This window comes from Pleurodeles waltl, chromosome 9 (assembly GCF_031143425.1).
Source record: "Pleurodeles waltl isolate 20211129_DDA chromosome 9, aPleWal1.hap1.20221129, whole genome shotgun sequence".
Taxonomy (NCBI): Eukaryota; Metazoa; Chordata; class Amphibia; order Caudata; family Salamandridae; genus Pleurodeles; species Pleurodeles waltl.
The window spans coordinates 996770587-996791527 of NC_090448.1; the positions used below are offsets into that span (position 1 = coordinate 996770587).

General features: G+C 43.2%; 1 protein-coding gene across 4 annotated transcripts in view; it reads right to left on the reverse strand.

Annotated features, from left to right (window-relative positions):
- Window positions 1-20941, reverse strand: part of DDHD1 (DDHD domain containing 1) — a 464003-nt gene that overhangs the window by 186381 nt on the left and 256681 nt on the right. For all 4 annotated transcript variants that reach the window (XM_069208549.1, XM_069208547.1, XM_069208550.1 and 1 more), the window contains one exon: window positions 5593-5699. In XM_069208549.1, coding sequence (XP_069064650.1) covers window positions 5593-5699 — 107 coding nt within the window. The remainder of the gene's footprint in view (window positions 1-5592; window positions 5700-20941) is intronic.

Consider the following 20941-nt stretch of genomic DNA (forward strand, 5'->3'; position numbering starts at 1 on the left):
GTATAAGGATACTTGTTGTGACATTTGGGGCAGAAGCGGAATGGGGTCCGTTCCATTAGCCTTGAAGAGACACGTGGTCGGGCTGACCAGGCCCCAACGGGGATCGAAAACCCCGAAGGGCCACCAGAGCTCTTCAAAATTCGGTGTCGATCTGTTGTAACTAACCCGATACCGAACGCAAACAATACCGTCGAATTTTCCGAGATTCTAACTATCTTTCCGAACCGAAACGCGGAGCGAAAAAGGAACACGTCCGAACCCGATGGCGGAAAGAAAACAATCTAAGATGGAGTCGACGCCCATGCGCAATGGAGCCGAAAGGGGAGGAGTCCCTCGATCTTGTGACTCGAAAAGACTTCTTCGAAGAAAAACAACTTGTAACACTCCGAGCCCAACACTAGATGGCGGGATGTGCACAGCATGTGTATCTGCAGCTACACATGCCATTGAACATATATATATTTTTCACCAAAAAAACAAACGTTAGAGGGACGTTCTAGTTAGGCCTTGTGGGGGTAGTTAGCAGTGTATGGCGAGGGCACGAGCTACAGTTACCTTAGGGCACAAATTATAGTTACTTGAGGTAGCAAACTATAACTGCTGATTTCTATGGTTTTGTATGCTTGAAATGTGAACTTAACTATAACGTCCCTCTAAGCTTTGTTTTTTTCAGTGAATTTCAATGTTTTTTTTTTCAACTCTATTTCCCAACTATAATGTCCCTGGTAACGTTTATTTTTTTCAGTCAATTTCTAGGGTTTTTAACGTATAGTAATTTAAAATTACTATAAATTAATCCAACCATCGTTGCGCACAGCCTTTGGGCGTGCGCGGCAGTGGTTGGGCACAGGCATGGCAACCCACTATAAGCACCCAAACTTGCACTGTGCACAGCCTTCACCAGAGCACAGGAGAGGCTGCTTAAAAGACCTGGCCGGCAGCCAGACCCTGTAGCCAAGTTCCCCTAACCACTGAACCCCATGCCGTACACAGGCCTTTTCCCATGCGCAGCGGGAGTTGGCTACGGCCTCTCTGGTTGTGAGAATAGATGTGAGATGATGTATTTGGGGGTTAAAGTGGCTGTCAGATTGTATGGGTGTGAGCATGCCTACATCTGTGTTTTAGTGGGTGCGGCAGTGTGTGTGTGGGTCTCTGAGTGTGTGCATGAGGGTGTGAGTGAGTCTGTAGGTGGGTGCGTAAGTGTCTCAGTGGGTGTATGAGTGGCAGAAAGAAAGAGTGAGAGGGAGACAGACTTTTTTAAGCTCTGATGTATAATATCCTTAAAATGACATGTTTAATTTAAAAATGAGAATATGTTCTTCATGTTTAAGAAATATAATCACCTTTAATTTTTACTTAAACATTTGTAATAACATTTTTTTTTTTTAAAGGGATTCGAGTCCAGCTGGACTTGAACCCGCACTGCTCAGTGTGAAAGTGTTTGACTTTCATGCTGAGCTAGCTTTATTTTGTTTTTCAGCCCTTTTTTTCCACCCTATAAGGGCTTTCTGGGACAGTGGGTGGTCCCTATATGTATTTTTTTTTTAAATAAATTCTTTCAAAACAAGCCCTTCACGGGCTATCTGGGACCGCAGTGCCAATGCTTCAGCAAGCACAGAGCTGCTTTGACAGCAGCTATGTGCTTGCTGAAGCATTTCATCTCTCTCCCGTGCACGTGTGCAGGGGAGAGAGATGAAACTTCGGATTTTGACAGGGGGATCTGCTTTACAGGTCCTGCTGTCAAAGCCTGAAGTGTTTGCTGTGGCTGCAGCCAAGCCATAGCAAACAGCCTTGTCCCAAGGATGGGCACTCCTGGGACATAGTAGGAACTGGCTCTGGGGGGTGGCAGTCCCCAAGGCCATCAGTGGCTCGAAGATGGGGGTTGTGCTGGCCCCCTTCAATGTCAAGATTGCCCTGGGTGGTGGTGGTCCCTGGGGCTAATGGGGGTCCAAAAAGGACCCCCTTTCCATTGCTTTCTATTTGTCCCTGAGGTGGTGGTCCCCAGGTACGGGTGGCCAGTGGTCCCCAGGTCCAGGTAGCCAGGGCATATTATTATTCATAAAAAAGATTTGCTCCGGTCAGTGGTGGTCCCTAGGGTGCAGGGGCCCCGGGCCCACCTGCATATACAAATATGAAATCTTTGGGGAGGTGGCAGTCCCCAAGGAAGCGGGAACTTTTTTCTGGTACTTGGCTCAAGCCGTATCCCAAGAGGGCTGCCAACACTTCCTGGTTTGAAGTGTTGGCAGTCCATCAGAGCTGTGCATTTCCCTGCACAAGCTCATCTTTGTTCGTGAATACTTCGCGGCCAGAGATATACAAATATGATTTTCCCTAAATTTCTCAAAAACTACTAAACGGATTTACTCCAAATAAGCAAAAGTGTAATCTGCGTACCAACAGCTAGCTTTCTCCCACATTTGGAGCTATTCCAGCCAGCGGGCCGACCTGTAGTTGTGTCTAAAGAATACTATGGAAATTAACATGGGAAACACAATGTTTTTTGAGCCCCCTTTTTCTCGGCCCCTGCTTGACGGATCACCCTGAAATTTTCCATGTGCAACAAGAATCACTGCACCACTAATTTTGTGACTTTCAGTGCAGGGGTCCTCATTCATGGATGGGCACTGGAAAAGGCTAAGCTTCTCCGCCAAACATCACCTCAGAGGGATCCTTTGTGAGACAAGTATACCAATCCCACGGCCTAGCAATGCCCTCTACCACCTTGAACAGTAATGACTTCATTACCCTCTACTTTCTGCACACATTTTTGGAATGTCGACTAGAGCAGAAGTAGACAGGAGAAAGATAGCTATGGAAGCTGTACAGCAGGCTTGTTCAACCTAAATTAAAAACTGCAGGACCCACGTCAGATTTTCAGAATTACCATTTAATCTACAAATTATTTCTAGTCAAGTTAATTGTACACAACTAGTTTAAGTGGACATTCCAAAAATGCTGCAAGGAGCTGGGCATCTTAGAGCTATGCTGCAGTAGAGCATACCTATTTCTCTTTACCAATGACTGGTATCATGAATTGGTGGTTACCTGGGTCCAGTGGTGGTTAAGTCCCATCCCATCCCTCATACAATTTCATTTGAGTGGGTACTCTGAGATGTTATAAAGGACATGTCGGTAGGGGGGCAGAATGAGCACACACAAAGGGAAGTTACTGGAGGATGCAGACTGGAAATCATCTCAATATAACAACGTAGTACTAGTAGTTTTAAAGCAAGAGAAATAGCTCAAGCTTCATATATCATTATTCTTTGTTACATTCTTCCTTTCTTGCCTACATTCAAATCAGAGTTTTTATCAACATATTACTAGATATTGATGCTACTACTATGACAGAGGGCTGCACAATGTATGGCTCATGAGTTTAACTACCAAGACAGAGAAAATGAGAAGTAGCTGCAAGCCTTAGCAGGAGCAACGTTTGAGATGAAGGTGCAGGTTTTCCTAGCAGAAACCTTCCAGGTTGAATCTGCAGATTTTCTCAAATTAGGCAAATTCCATATCCGTCAGTATAATATATGTGTACTAACATACAGCATTAGATAACATCTAGGAGTATAAATGCTAATACTGTGAGATAGTTAATCTAGTGGATGTCAACAGTTCCACAGGGCCTAAGAATGATTGTAGTTCCCAGTGGGTTCCGAGAGCCATTCACCTCTTTGTAAAAGGTAATGTTCTTCCTCTTTGGCTACATAGGAACACTATAAATATGGAAAATATCTATTATCATCCTGCATGAAGTGGAGATCAAATGTGAAGTGTATAAAAAAAAGGATAGATTAAAAAATTATGAAAGCAGGGACTGCAAACCAGAGACACAATATTTCTGGGTATTTACACTTAGGACATTGCTGTAAGCAAGGGACATCAAGGCATAAAAAACTGCTGCTTTCACCTACAGCCACTTAACCTTTTCAGTAAGGAACATGTCTTTTAAGCATATGGAGAACATGATTTAGTTTCTGATTAGAGTATCATCTACAGTGGAGAAATGTACGGTATAGTACTGCATTGTGTTTTCTCTTATGTGAAAATGAGGGTACATTCTGTCCATTTTATAATAAATGGTTTTTATGGTTAGCGAGAAGCACATCTCTTGATACTAGCATGTGCCAACTGGACACTATAATACTATTGATGATAACAATGAGAGCAGATGTTCAGCTAGCACATATATAATAAAAATATCTAGGTACTTAACTGAGAGGTGCATGGCTTGCTCGTATATACCAATTACAATATATCTCCCACCACATCCAAACCGTTGAAAGGCTGGTAGGGCTCCAACTGAGTCATGTCCTGCTTAACGTGGCTGAACGTAACCCAGACCTACCAGCCATTTCATATAGTCCAGTGAGTAGCTACCTTTGAGAGAGAGTGGGACATCTCTGAGCATGTTACTGTGATTCCATGCAAGCATGCAGCAACAAATCTGCTATATCTGTATATACTATCTTGTCAGTTCATGATAACAAGGTGCAGAAGGGTAAAATGATAGGACAAGTATAACACAATGTGGTTTTGCAGGGAAACAGGAGAGCAGTCGCTAACTTGCTTCTGGTGTTTGCACCTCTTTTATGAAGGAGACATGCACTGGCTCGTAAGGAAAAACAGGATATTTGCCAGCAGGCTGGAACAGCTGGAAGACTGGCATAGCTTTGGCATAATAACTCACATGTGCTCAAGTGAGGGTGTATTACCACCGTTGCAAGCATATGATCCAGTTCAGGACAAAATTTAAAGGGGCGGGTGTGTTGGTGGCAAGAGACTGTGTAGCTCTCATGAGCACGTGTGTAACTTGGGGTTTTATATACATTGTTTGAGTTTTACATATGGAACATCTTGCAGCCTAAGGATGCTTCACATGAATATATTCAGAGAAAAGTGAGGTGACTGGTAAGGTAGATCACTGAGCCCCAATCAGCATGGCAAACCTGCTATCAAAGTGCAGTAGCAAACAATGTCTTAAAGTAGCCCCTATTCATTCGAATTTGCATTATATTTAGATTTTAAATGTACAGCCCAAAACAGAACACCAAGTAACTATTAGTGATACTAATTGAAAGATTATAGTTAGCAAGGTGCTATTAAAGTGCAGCTAACGTCCTTACACTGTTTTAAGACCCCATGGCTAGTAAAAAAAAAATTTTTAACCCTCTAGGAAAAGCAGCACGTTAGCTATTTTAAAAAATATGTGAAACTACGATAGGCAAGCATATGTTAATCTTTGCAAAATCCGACATGCAAACATCTGAATGCAAATTAATGCAGCAACACTCGGCCAACACTAGACATGCAAATGAACCCACAATAAGGAAATACTAATGCCGAGTGAGACTAGATAAGCCCTCATTTCCATGTGTGACAGAAGCGATTACCGATTTAGCTTTTCATATCACAAGATGCATTATGATGTCTGAATTCTACCCTCCTTAAAATCATCACTCACTACGCACCAAAACAAAAAAACATTTTACGTTGTTAAACCGTGTTATATACATCTCTCAAACGTCTCATGTATAATACTTTCGTACAGCGCGATGTTTAACGAATTAAAATAAATAAAAAGCTTACTTCATCTCTGTAAAGAGGGCTGGTGTAGTACATTATGTCCATTGCACTGCTGTTCAGCATATCTCTTAAGCCACGCACTTTATCCGGAGTGATGGAATCGACGGTATCTGAAAGTGAACATGTGCATCATTACAAGTCAAGAAACTGAAGTGCACTCACTTTAGTTCTAAGCCAAGGTCTAATATGTTATGTGAAAAAATGGAACGCATACATAATAATTTGTTTTTTTTCTGTACAGGCTAGTCAGTCATTTTTCAAGAATATATCCTCTAACATAAGCAGGTTCCTTGTAGGTTTGGGGAGTAATTCCACTGCCTTATTTACAGTAGATAGAGCAGAGTAAAACGTGAATGCACATCTACCCAAGACAAGCAGGATGGAATCTAAACACATTCAGTTTCCTCTGGTTGTTACTGTGACGTTTACCAAGGAAAAAAGGTGGATAGTGATATATTCTGATCTACACTGAAATCATACAATGTTCGATGGAAAAACATGTTTTCTCAATACCCTTACTGTTTTAAGGTTCAGGAGAAAAGGTCTGCATCTAACTACATAGTGAAGTGTTGGCTGCTAGGAAACTGACTCTCTTAGAAAGGTGTTGACTGTGACTTGTGCACTGGATTTAAAAAGAGCCTATTGTAGGAAGTTGGCTCTGTATGTACTATTTCAAAGTAAGAAATAGCATGCACAGAGTCAAGGGTTCCCGTTAGAGGTAAGACAGTGGCAAAAAGAGATAATTCTAATGCTCTATTTTGTGGTAGTGTGGTCGAGCAGTAGGCTTATAATTGGGTAGTGTTAAGCATTTGTTGTACACACACAGGCAATAAATGAGGAGCACAAACCCAAAGACAATTCCAGGCCAATAGGTTTTTATATAGAAAAATATCTTTTCTTAGTTTATTTTAAGAACCACAGGTTCAATATTTACAAGTAATTCTTCAAATGAAAGGTATTTCACTCAGGTATCATAGGAACTTTGAATCAACACAATATCATGTACAGTTTTGACAAAAATGGCAATAAGCTATTTTAAAACTAGACAGTGCAATTTTCAACAGTTCCTGGGGGAAGTAAGTATTGGTTAGTTTTGCAGGTAAGTAAAACACCTACAGGGTTCAAAGTTGTGTCCAAGGTAGCCCACCGTCGGGGGTTCAGGGCAACCCCAAAGTTATCACACCAGCAGCTCAGGGCCGGTCAGGTGCAGAGGTCAAAGTGGTGCCCAAAACACATAGGCTTCAAAGGAGAAGGGGGTGCCCCGGTTCCAGTCTGCCAGCAGGTAAGTACCCACGACTTCGGAGGGCAGACCAGGGGTGTTTTGTAGGGCACCGGGGGGGAGGGGGGGGACACAAGTCAGAACAGAAAATACACCCTCAGCGGCACAGGGGTGGCTGGGTGCAGAGTGCAAACAGGCATCGGGTTCGCAATAGGTTTCAATGGGAGACCTAGGGGACTCTTCAGCGATGCAGGCAGGCAAGGGGGGGGGGGGCTCCTTGGGGTAGCCACCACCTGGGCAAGGGCGAGGGCCACCTGGGGGTCGCTTCTGCACTGGAGGTCGGATCCTTCAGGTCCTGGGGGCTGCAGGTGCAGTGTCTTAACCAGGTGTCAGGTTCTTTGAAGCAGGCAGTCGTGGTCAGGGGGAGCCTCTGGATTCCCTCTGCAGGCGTCGCTGGAGGGGCTCAGTGGGGTCAACTCTGGCTACTCACAGGGTTGTAGTCACCGGGGAGTCTTCCCTGTAGTGTTGTTTTTCCGCAGGTCGAGCCGGGGGCGTCGGGTGCAGAGTGGAAAGTCTCACGCTTCCGGCAGGAAACGTGCAGTCCTTTAAAAGTTGTTTCTTTTTTGCAAGTTTCAGTCTTTTGTGGAACAGTGCCGCTGTCCTCTGGAGTTCTTGGTCTTTTTAGATGCAGGGTAATCCTCTGAGGCTTCAGAGGTTGCTGGACCCTGGGGAACGTGTCGCTGTCGCAGTTTTTCTTGAAGTGGGAGACAGGCCGGTAGGGCTGGGGCCAAAGCAGTTGGTGTCTCCGTCTTCTCTGCAGGGCTTTCAGGTCAGCAATCCTTCATCTTCAGGTTGCAGGAATCTGTTTTCCTAGGTTCTGGGGGCCCCTAAATACTCTATTTAGGGGTGTGTTTAGGTCTGGGGGGTTAGTAGCCAATGGCTACTAGCTCTGAGGGTGGCTACACCCTCTTTGTGCCTCCTCCCTGATGGGAGGGGGGCACATCCCTAATCCTATTGGGGGAATCCTCCATCTGCAAGATGGAGGATTTCTAAAAGTCAGAGTCACCTCAGCTCAGGACACCTTAGGGGTTGTCCTGACTGGCCAGTGACGACTCCTTGCTTTTCTCATTATCTCCTCCGGCCTTGCCGCCAAATGTGGGCCTGTGGCCAGAGGGGGCGGGCATCTCCACTAGCTGGGATACCCTGTGGCGCTGTAACAAAGGGGGTGAGCCTTTGAGGCTCACCGCCAGGTGTTACAGTTCCTGCAGGGGGAGGTGAGAAGCACCTCCACCCAGTACAGGCTTTGTTACTAGCCACAGAGTGACAAAGGCACTCTCCCCATGTGGCCAGCAACATGTCTGGTGTGTGGCAGGCTGGCAAAACTAGTCAGCCCACACTGGAAGTCAGGTATGTTTTCAGGGGGCATCTGTAAGATGCCCTCTGGGGTGTATTTCACAATAAAATGTACACTGGCATCAGTGTGCATTTACTGTGCTGAGAAGTTTGATACCAAACTTCCCAGTTTTCAGTGTAGCCATTATGGTGCTGTGGAGTTCGTGTATGACAGACTCCCAGACCATATACTCTTATGGCTACCCTGCACTTACAATGTCTAAGGTTTTGCTTAGACACTGTAGGGGCATAGTGCTCATGCACTTATGCCCTCACCTATGGTATAGTGCACCCTGTCTTAGGGCTGTAAGGCCTGCTAGAGGGGTGACTTATCTATTCCATGGGCAGTGTGAGGTTGGCATGGCACCCTGAGGGGAGTGCCATGTCGACTTAGTCATTTTCTCCCCACCAGCACACACAAGCTGGCAAGCAGTGTGTCTGTGCTGAGTGAGGGGTCCCCAGGGTGGCATAAGACATGCTGCAGCCCTTAGAGACCTTCCCTGGCATCAGGGCCCTTGGTACCAGTTACAAGGGACTTACCTGGATGCCAGGGTGTGCCAATTGTGGAGACAAAGGTACAGGTTAGGGAAAGAACACTGGTGCTGGGGCCTGGTTAGCAGGCATCAGCACACTTTCAAATCATAACTTGGCATCAGCAAAGGCAAAAAGTCAGGGGGTAACCATGCCAAGGAGGCATTTCCTTACACAACCCCCCCCCCCCCACCCACACCCCAAACGAAAGAGGATGAGGCTAACCTTTCCCAAGAGAGTTTTCATTTTCTAAGTGGAAGAACCTGGAAAGGCCATCTGCATTGGCATGGGCAGTCCCAGGTCTGTGTTCCACTATAAAGTCCATTCCCTGTAGGGAGATGGACCACCTCAACAGTTTTGGATTTTCACCTTTTATTTGCATTAGCCTTTTGAGAGGTCTGTGGTCAGTTTGAACTATAAAGTGAGTACCAAAGAGATATGTTCTCAGCTTCTTCAGGGACCAAGCCACAGTAAAGGCCTCCCTCTCAATGGCACTCAAACGCTGCTCCCTGGGGAGTAACTTCCTGCTAATGAAAGCAACAGGCTGGTCAAGGCCATCATCATTTGTTTGGGACAAAACTGCCCCTATCCCATGTTCAGAGGCATCAGTCTGCACAATGAACTGCTTGGAGTAATCTGGAGCTTTTAGAGCTGGTGCTGTGCACATAGCTTGTTTCAGGGTGTCAAAGGCCTGTTGGCATTCTACAGTCCAGTTTACCTTCTTGGGCATTTTCTTGGAGGTAAGTTCTGTGAGGGGTGTCACTATTGATCCATATCCCTTCACAAACCTCCTGTAGTACCCAGTCAAGCCAATGAATGCCCTGACTTGAGTCTGGGCTTTTGGAGCTACCCAGTCCAGAATAGCCTGGATCTTGGGTTGGAGTGGCTGAACTTGGCCTCCACCTACAAGGTGTCCCAATTAACCACAGTTCCCTGCCCTATCTGACATTTGGATGCCTTGATAGAGAGGCCTGCTGCTTGCAGGGCCTTCAAAACCTTCTTCAGGTGGACCAGGTGATCCTGCCAGCTGGAGCTAAAGACAGCAATATCATTTTCTCCCCACCAGCACACACAAGCTGGCAAGCAGTGTGTCTGTGCTGAGTGAGGGGTCCCCAGGGTGGCATAAGACATGCTGCAGCCCTTAGAGACCTTCCCTGGCATCAGGGCCCTTGGTACCAGGGGTACCAGTTACAAGGGACTTACCTGGATGCCGGGGTGTGCCAATTGTGGAGACAAAGGTACAGGTTAGGGAAAGAACACTGGTGATGGGGCCTGGTTAGCAGGCCTCAGCACACTTTCAAATCATAACTTGGCATCAGCAAAGGCAAAAAGTCAGTGGGTAACCATGCCAAGGAGGCATTTCCTTACACCTATCAATCTCAATATGATGATTTTCTGCTGCCACCGGGCAGGAGGGTCCACCTGGTTGGAGACTGACTAAGACCCTCTAAGAAATTATTTCTTACCTGGTCTGAAAAAAAGGAAAGCTGAAATAGACTTCACCTCTGAGCTATGAAGGCTGAGAAGTTAACTCTGAGAAAAGAACTGTAATTCAGACTTTGGCACATAGGGAAGGTATGGAAAACATTTCCTCTTGTCACATGAAGGGGACAATGGATTTCCAACCACGAAATGCAAAACCAGTTTCACTTGGATGCATATGATGTTCTGAATGGTTATCCTTTCACTGAATGTTCATACGGTCTAATCGCAAGTTCATATGGACACACTGGAGAGTTTCAGTTTGCAGGATGCCGAGTCATTGCTAAAGATTGTGGTGCAATACTTTGCATTGGAAGTTAAAAAGGCTTTCCGGCCAGATGAGAGTTTGTTCTTCGCCTGTTCTGATAAAAGAAGCAGACCTGTGAAGCTCCTCTTGCCAGAGCACACAACAGCAATCAGAGGCAGCCTTGTTTTGCCATACATCAGTTTGATCAGAGGTAACAGTGGAAAAGCACAAAGAAAGATGTATGACTATTTCATCAAAAGCACTTTTCCATCAATCCACACTGAAGGTGCTTGAATGCGAAGTCTCAGTTTTATCTACTGGTAAATGTCCACACTAGTAGAGGATTAAGTATTTTTGTGTCAAATGACCCAGTTTGTGACCTGAAACGAATCTTCTTGAGGCACTGATTCCTATGTTTTCTACTTTGGGAAATTGGACTGTCAGTACAGAGATACCTCGAGCATTAGCAAACATTAAATAGCGGGAGACCGTCTTTCAAGACAGAGGGTGCTGAATATCGACCATTTCTGTTAGAGTGAGGTAAATTCCCCTCAGGACCACGATGTTAAAATGGTGTAACCAGTTTGGCAACAATGTTCCTTATATCTTCCGCTGATTAAACTGAGCTCATCCCAACAACAGGTAAACATCTTCTACAATGGACTGAGAAAGTAGATTTTGCAGGGAAAGAATCTCCTTTGATCTGACCCTTAATACGAGTTCACCAAGGGCTGGCACCGTTGAAGTTGATTTGTGATCACTGTCCAGAGTAGTGACTCGACTACTCTTCTAAGAATTCCTACAGATGTATCATAAGCAGCCCTGCAGTCATCATTAATATTTCTAATTATTGGGAAAGGTATAAAACGAATAAGATTCGCCTCTGAGAGATGCCATGGTGGCCCTGTGCTTTGTAAAGGTCCTTAGTGCTGACTTCAAATCGAAATGAAGGACCATTAACTGAAAGTAGTTGTTCACTTTGAATCCAGACATTTTCTGTGAATAAACGTGGAAATGGCAGCTTTGGTGCAAATGTAGAAAAATCTGATCTAATGCTAGCATTCTCAACTTGCTTTATTTTCTTGCTTGTTTGATGTTTTTTTAGTCCACAGCAGACATGTATACTTTCCTTCTGCTTTTCTTCTGACAAGGTAAAAAAAAAAGTAGAAACAATTTTTCCTCTAGGACTTTGCACTGACTTGACTTCATGTTTTTGTACTTATTGTTTGTTATTTTTAACACACTTGGCACTGGAGGATTTACAGGGGAATCATAAGTGAGGTGGACAAAACAAGCAAGAGATTAAACAGAACTAAAAACGTCTTAAATGTTCTTCTGAAAGTATAGTGGATATGCATACTACAGACACTGTTGAAAAGCTTTGGACCTAGGTACCATAGGGACCAGTACCCCATCCCTGCTATTCGGAACCTAGCTATAAGCAATAGTGAGCTGGACAGTAGTGAGCAGGCAGTTTTGTGTTTAGCAAATTTATCTTTATCCTGCAGGTGACAGCATTGCTGCCGGCTTGATTAAGTGCAAGAGACAATGCTGCAGCCACTCACGCTGGGCTGACTGGCAGAAACCTCGGTTTCCGCCAGACAGCCTAGCGGGAAAGTCTTAATGGGTCTGGCGGGGAGGTAGCCAGTATGGCAGCACCCTCTCCATCGGAAGTTCAACAGATGGGTCTTCCTGTTCACCAAACTCCTAATTAGGTCCTAAATACTGTCTGGTCTGCAACCCCCCTGATTTGCTCGCAAATCTCAGACAAAAATGGGAACAGTGGGTGGGTACCCTATACATCACTGAGTGACGATAAGTGTGCATAGCTTACCGTGAAATATTTATGCTTGCCTGTGACTGGGCCAGCTGCTCTACCTATATTTGACTTACTGTTAATATGCATAAAAAGCAATGTCAATGTACACTATGATATGTGCCAACTTAACAACGAAATTGCTTTGCTATTGTTGATTCCACTCAACATGACCTCCCCGTCATCCCGAGCCAGAAGTACGTGGTCAAGCAGGCCTGGCAACCCAGGCCTGAAGCAAATGATTGATAGATCACAGGTGGGTTGATACATAACTTATAGACAAATGTGCAGAACAGGAAAGACCCAGATCGCTTTCCCAGACAAGCGGAAACGCCACAAAGGTCCTAGGAAACTGGCCCCCAATAAAACACATTTGGCCGGAGGGGTACGCGTTCCCAAAACACCATAAAGTTAGATGCTACATGACGTAAGGAATACACAGCCAATCAGAACACAGCGCAAGCACCACACGCAGTGAACACGCACTCTCCATGCCAGACATTTGGACTTGTTACCTACTGGCCCACACTATGTACATGCAAAGTCGAGACCCACCTGCTCACTTTATCAGATGGCCGGATTTATAGCCCTGTGACTAGGCCCGGGATTCTAGTTTTCAACAAATGTATTCAATCGTTTGATTGCACCTCAAGACAATGCATAAAAAGATGCTCAAAACTCTAACTGTTAGAGACAAACATGAGACTGCAACTCTGTCCTGCGCTCTTTCCCGGCCCTTGCGTTTAATCAAACAGACTGTCCCTGCTTTGCCAAACGCCTCGTCTTTCATGTATTGAAGGTAAATCTGCATTCGAGCAACATACCTCACGCCAGGCATCTTTGGCCCGCAAGTACACTCCGTGAATCCAGGTGCACACAATGTCTACTCCTGGAGGCCAACTTCTTCCATATGCTATAGCAGTGTCCAAGTGTGGCGAAATACTGAAAGTTAATTGCCAAAACTCTCACCCGAGTATTAGAGGCCTTGAGTGTGGAAACTTGCGACTGACTGGTGTGCAAAACAGAAAGAACCCATATATACTGCTAGAGAGTGCCCCAAAAATACGGCAAGATGTATGGCAAATCATGAAGATACTATGGACTTGAAAACATACCAAGAGATATAATCCCAAATGTCGGAGGCCCATCACACAGAAAATGAGGGGTGGGATGTGGAGGGAATGTGATGTGATTTCATTATGCTAATGTGTTTTGTCACCGTAAATTCAATATAATAGGATTATAAAAATAGAATTTGGGCTAAGCATGGTACCGGATATCCTGGGCCAGAGTGAAAAATAAAATATGAATTGCCACTACACTGAACTTTGACCAGTAGTTAAGATTAATTCCTCCTTCCAATCTTTTATTATATTTTTAATGAAATGCATACTGAGACCACTATCAGATTTACAGGCTTAAAGATACAGCACAGGCTTTTCTCCTGCATTGCACCTACCTACTGTCTCAATTTTGTTCTGTTTAAAGGAGGGGATAGGGTGGACTCGGAGGTTTCCTTAATTAACAGTAAGAGAAATGATACATACTTTTAGGAAAGCATTTACTATAAAGAAAAACGTCCTCCCTGAACAGTGCTAGAGGATGACTAACAGATAAAAATCTTCTGTACTTGGGAAAACTCAACAAGACTACCTGAGGGGGACATATATTTTAGAGAGGAAGGTTTGGACTTTGTCATTAGTTTAAATGGTAAAGTCGAGTTAGTGGTTTAAACCTGCTCTACCAGTCAGCAGTGGCTGGCTGTAAGACACGCTTTGTCTTGGTGACACTCATGATGGTACAAGTGCTTCAGCCTATAAGGGACACTAACCTTCAGGCCCTGGGGTATCCCGGTACCATATCCTAAGGGCTTATAAGTAACTTAGCTTATGCCAACTGGGTATAAGCCAATTAAACATACACCTTTAAGGGTCAGAGGACTGGTACTGAGGTTTGGTTTGTAGACCTCAGTACACTCAGAGTCATTACATCAGTAACTAATAGTCAAAAAGTGGAGTAAAAAGTGGGGGTAAACCTGCAAAAAGCCATTTCCTCATTGCAACATCTTTATATCGGCAGATTAGCAGAGAGAACGTTCTCAATGTCTCCACTGTCAAGAAACCCCCATTAAGCGATAATGGCTTCGGGTGCATCAGGTCTAGCGTGGGCATTACACACTGGGAAACTATCAGTGGAGAAAAGAAGTGATGCTTCATATCAGCATTCCTGATCTTATGACTGCTGGGAACGCCCAAAACGACAAAGCATCTGCCCATGTTTTTTCCTGAAATTATCAGTTGCCCCCTATTGGATTCTAGGTAGCTTCACATCACAAAATCACAATGGATGAACTGAAAGTGTATGGATAAAGGTTTAGTATACTTTTCCTGCTATTTTCAAGTATCTGACTGAGATCAGATTCATTAATTGTGGGGCAACTCGAGAAGGGTGACAAATGCTGACAACTTCTAAGTCCTTTCTGTGCCACAGGTTAAAGCATAGTAAGTCTCAAACCTCCCTGGAATCCAGAAAACTCCAATGCTGTTGATCACCGTTGCAGTCAGCGGTCACTGCAGTCAAAATGTCAGCACATGGTTGTTAAAAAGGTACTGCAAAAGTGGACTAATTCTGCCACCTTGGTTCCCAGAAGAGATCCTACATTTCACCACTACCTGATCATACCCAGACATTCAGCCAAAATCTTGAGACCTTCCAACCATCTTGAGGTCAGGCAATCACTACATGGCAAGAAGCTCACAGCAAAAAAAAGGCTATTCAACTGCTCTGTAAAGAGCAAGCAACAATTTCCACCACGTTTTCGTGGTTAGGCAAATGCAGTTTTTGCTACCAACACTTTTGTGGTTATGCTTAAGACAGAACTTTAGAAACCTTTAAAATTTAGGGTGTTGTGCAAATTTCATGAACAACTCTATGGGCTCTCTGAAGAACTTCTTCACAAGGAAAGCAAAATGGTAATTTAGGAGAATTCAATAGCTATGTCAAAGGGGTTAGAGGATTACACATTCATATTCTCCTTTACACTGAAGTAACTAGCTTCAGATGCTATGAGTTACCCACACGGATGGTCATAGTCTGGATATTGGCATTAGTGTTGGAGAAGTCGAAATGGAATGATCTGTCTATCCTATCTGATTACAGTTTTGCATTAATTACACTTACTCTTTGTTACAGCAACAAGACCACAAGGAAAAGATAAAGAATCTGTAAGAATAATACTCAGTCTATCGCTTTTTCTGCCTTTAGGCATACCACTGCTAAAAAACTGCTTTTTAAAACTGTTTAATAAAGAGCTTTCTGCAGGTGGTACCAGTAACTCATTATGCGCCATTTAGGTATACCCATTATTCCTGAAACTTCTTTAACCTGATCAGTGTGGATCAGAACCAGCTTTTCTCACACAATCATTCTGTACCTTTGAGACTATGTCCTGCATTTCTATCATATTTCTGGCTATTTTGCCTTATGCTCCATTACAACTCATCACCATAACTACTGTGGGTCTTGTGTGTAGAACTATCTTCTTGTTAACATTGTCATGCTCTCTGCTACTACGGAGATACAATGTACGCTGAGTAAAGATGATCTTTTTCCTAGGGACATTTCAGTTATTTTTAAAATAACAGGAATTCTGAAGTAGGTTGCAGTCCTTGAAAAAAGTGATATGAAGATGCCGGTACAACATTGACTACAGACCTTTGGGCATATTTTTCTTGAATAAAACACATGAGCTTTACAGTGAAAAATCTTTCACTAAGGTGGCCAAGGAAAATGCTGGTTGAAGTGCACGTCCTTCATGAAATTTGCACCCTGGGTCTACTACTTCTAGGCTTACTTTGGTCAATCACTGGCTCGGACTGGGCATGATCTGAACCTGCACGTTCCTTTCAGTGGATATTACTGAGGGGGGGTGAATGAAAAAAATTAAGGAGTACACTTCACTGATAGAGCTTCAATAGATTTTGCTGAATCTGTGCCCGACATAATTACCTGCAGAGCCCAATGAATCTCTTAGCCACTGAACTACCTCCTAAGAAACGTGCCCATGAATCCAGCTACAATCATGTGCACTTGGAAGCATACCACCTTGTCCAGGGTACATGCAAATGTGACAGAGGCACAAATCCCCCATATCAAGTGGCATCGTTAAGGCATGCTTACAGGCCTGCCTGGCTTTGGTCAGGATCTATTTCCCAATACCTTCCTTGACATTTGATAGGAGGAAAATAGTCAACCCAATTTTCTCCCATCACTCCTGATCATATCTTGTCAGCAGCACAGGTTTATTGGCCACAAATAAATCCCCATTCCTTCTACTTTTATGCACTCCTCTTCTTACACAACCAAGTCCACTGACACCGGGTTTGCCGATCATCTTCTGGTGGTGGCTGCAACCACTGGGTATGTCTTTGTGAGAGAACAGACTTGCCGAATGGGGCTAAGTATGAGCAGTGTCCCACCACTGAGGTGGATTGAAATTTGGGGCTTTTACAGATTGGGGGAAAGGCTGAGTATTATAAGAATGACTGCCTTTCTGCCAGGTCTGTCGGACTCATGCTGAAATCCAAAATACACCATTCTTGTGTCTCGCTTTTTTATGTTCTAAGAGAAGCCTTGCAGATGACACCATGACCTGGACAAATAGGAATCATCTGTGCTTGTTTTTACATACTGGACAGATGCTTTGAACACAATATCTTTCAACTGTTTAGGTGCTATGAAACTGAAATTACATAGCCCTAAATATAAGTCTGAACTGAAAAATGCCTAACAATGCCTGTTAACAGAAGAGCTAGCGGTGCTAATTTTAAAGATGAAAAATTCGAATACATGGACCAAACGTGGAGTTAAAACCTGACCAAAGTATTTACTTGGGTTTGGGATCATTGTATATTGAAGAAACTGAGCTCAGTTAAATGTAGACAAAAAGTCACTATTGCAGAGCTGTGTTTAAAAGCATGCCAAGTTTTAACAAGTGGAATAAAATGAATAAAAAAGTCCAATGTTCAAGAAGGAGTGCTTGAACAAAACCCTACCTAATCGAAAGACATGACAGATAAGAAAATCTATAAAGTTTTATAAAAGATCTCTGCTGAGAAAACAAAACATGTTATGAGAACATAAGCTGATATCCTACTCTGTCAAAGGACAAAAAAAAAAAAAAGTGAAAACGGTCCTTGTTGTGTTAAGTACTCTGTAAAAGTAATGTTTAACTGACTTGTGTAAATAGATTTTTAAGACGTGGTACTTTAAAATATCCCGTTTAGAATTCATATAAAAATATAAAAAATGTTTTTGAGGAAATGCATTTTTTGACTAGTATGGTGATGGGCAATGATTTGAAGAGCATGAATATTAGGTAGATGTACTGCAGGAGAAATAAAGCAATCATATTGCTAAACAAGAAATTGCAGTGCGACCACTTTGTACTAAAAATTGATTCCCCTGATTTATTAGGTGTTCAGCTTGTATTTAATAGAGGCTTCAAGGTAATTCTAATTAATATATATGCAAGGTCAGTGCTGCAGGGATTGGAGTCCCAGACAATGACTCAGTTGTTTGAATACTTAGACACCCTGCCTCCCAACACCAACTTAGTGGTAGCAGGGGACATGAATTGCACATTTGAACCCTCATATTTAAGCAATGACCTAACAGTCGAAGAGGATGAACATTGGGGTATTCCACATTTGCCGAATGAGCAATTTTGTATCCGTTCCTGTGCTGCCCTACAGTTGACATCACTTGTCTTAAGTATGGACTTAGGGCTTGTAACGGCTGCACAAGTTTCAATCCAAGTATTGCCTCCACTTTTAAACGAGGCCAGTCGTCTAGTTTTATTGATTACTTTTTATTGGATGTTAGGTTATGGTCAATGCTGGAAGATATGAAGGTGGATTTTTGCCACAACAGCGACCATAACTCTCTGCTCCTTACTTTACACAGGTGTCGAATTTAGAAAGTCCCAGAAAATCTATTACACTATTGTCCTGGAGCCATTCTTGGATAACAGCCATATTCGTGTTAGTCTAATCCATATACGATTAGGGAGATTTATAAATTGTTTGTTGATGCAATGGCTAACTATGAGGAACACGAGGTTGCCAACATTCCAATTCTTACTATTCACAAGTCATACAAGTTACAGCATATCTTTTATAAGAAAATTCCTACTAAACATCCTGACCTCACACACAAAACCAGGGAGTGGTTTAATGAGGATTGCTCTAAGGCTAAACTTGCACTAAAGCTAGCCATTGTGTCCCGTTCACAGGGGGTGATTAGAACAGCCAGACTAGCTTATTACAAAGCCATAGCACAGGCAAAGAAAAGCTGGGATGCTTCAATTTGGCAGAATCTGTTGGATGCTGCTAGATATAATAACGTGTTCTTTTGGAAATTATTGTCTGATAGACACAGAGAAGATAGGAGCATAATTTACACTCATATTCAACCTGAGAGTTGGGTTGATCGCTTTTCTAACCTTTATGCTCTGCCCTGTAATTTTTCCACCCATGATTCTTTCTCCCAGCAGTTGGCTGGCGTATGCCCACCATCTGACGACTAAGGAACAGATGTGTGCAGTCTGGATGACTACATTGTCTTTGCCCTGGAGGAAACAATTGCTGCAATTAATTCCCTTAAATGTTCTAAAGCCCCAGGCCCAGATAAGATACAGGGGGATTTATATAAGTTAACCAGTGATCTGGTTCAGTTATATAAATATGATATCCAATGCAATAGCACCTGGGGGTCCAATACCCAGTACTTGGAAAGGGGCTGAAATTGTTCCCATTTATAAAAAAGGGAGTGGTGAGCTCTCCTGCTAATTATAGACCCAATAGCCTTATTGATAATCTCCAAAATGTTTTTGCTAAACAGCTTTTGGATAGGCTTTTAGATTGGGCTGACACCCATTATGTGATATCTCCACTTCAGGCAGGTTTTTGCCCTCAAACTAGTACTGTGGATCAGGTTTTTAGGCTGGTGGTCTTATATTGAAAATATGTAACGCTTGCCAAACAAAATGCATATGTTGCTTTCGTGGACCTTCGGTCTGCATTTGATTTGGTTCCCAGAGAAAAACTATGGGGTGTTTTATATAAAATAGGTACTCCAATTAATATAATCCATCTTTTACAGCGGTTACACCAGGGCACATATGCCCAGTTGAGGTGGGGTAATCAGGGAGAACTAACTGATCACATTGCCATCCAGCGGGGGGTTCGTCAAGGATGTGTTTTGGCACCAACTTTATATATAAATGAGGTGGTACAAGCTGTACCTCTCTGTCAAAATAATGCCCCCTCCCTAAATGCGCAAAAAATCTCTATACTGCTCTTTGCGGATGATTCCCTCCTCATCTTTAAGACTCCAATGGGTCTCCAGACTCTTGTTGGTAAGTTTATATATTTTCTGTACCGACCATGGGCTGGAATTGAATGTTAGTAAAACCAAATTAATGGTGTTTAGCCCAGGACAAGTCAGGAGACGTATTATCACTTTAGCTGGGGCTCCTTTGGAAAAAGTAAGCTTGATAAGACTATTTGGGTTTGAGGATCTCTAACAAATTACATTGGAAAGAACAGATCAACAAGAGTGTGTCTCTTCTCCAACATAGATCTGGGGCCATTTTGCGCTTTTATAAGAGTATCGCAATGAAAGCCGTCTCTTCCGCTATAAAGATTTACTTGGCCAAAGCACAAAATGCTGCTACTTACGGGACTGAGGTGTGGGGCTTTTGTAAAACCACTAAACCGTCTGTGGGTGAAAATTGTTTTGCTAGAGAACTACTTGCGTGCACAGGCAGAACTCCCTTGATTCCCATCTTTTTGGACCTTGGTTTTAACCGTATTTCTGATATGATAGCTGTACGACCATCACTCTTTTGGTTAAGAATCTGGACGATTCCTCAGCTCATTATTTATAGGGACTCTCTTCTCAATCTTTAAAAAAGACCTAATGCAGGCTCTACTCCATGGTTTAGGCATGTGCCTAACTGGTTTGGTACCCTGGAACTTGGGAATTACTGGGAGAATCCACAGGATTTAGGGAAGGCCCATAAACTATCCCTGAAAACAGCTTATTGGTCCTATGTCAGGAACAACTATCTCCTTGGTACATCACATGGACGACTGACCAATACATTTCTTGAGTTCAAGTGGTACCCCCAGTATGAGCCTTATTTAGATCTTATTCCCGACCCCCTAGGAAAGAGTCTGTATGTCTGCTTCCGTTACGGATGTTTACCGTTACTGTCTATGACCAGGCTGCAATGTTGCCCTGGAATCAGTAGAACATTTTATGTTCTTCTGTCCAGCGTATGCTTCTCCTCAACGTAAGTGGATTCGTCCAGTTTGTCAGAAGTTGGGTTTTAGACAATATGCTATTGCCCTCAGGATTTTAAAGAGTGATACTTCTGCTACTTTGATTCATGCAGTTAGCAAGTTCCTTGTGGCTGCAAGGCATATACGAATTTACTTCTTAAAAATATTGTAATTTGTAAATATGTATGTTTTTAGGTTATGCACTGAGAGATTTTTATATTGGTTTTTATTGTTAGCAATGAATGGTGTTTGTACTGTTTTATTATTTATTTTTCTTTTTAATTTCATTTGTAACTTGTAATTACATGGAATATTGTTTT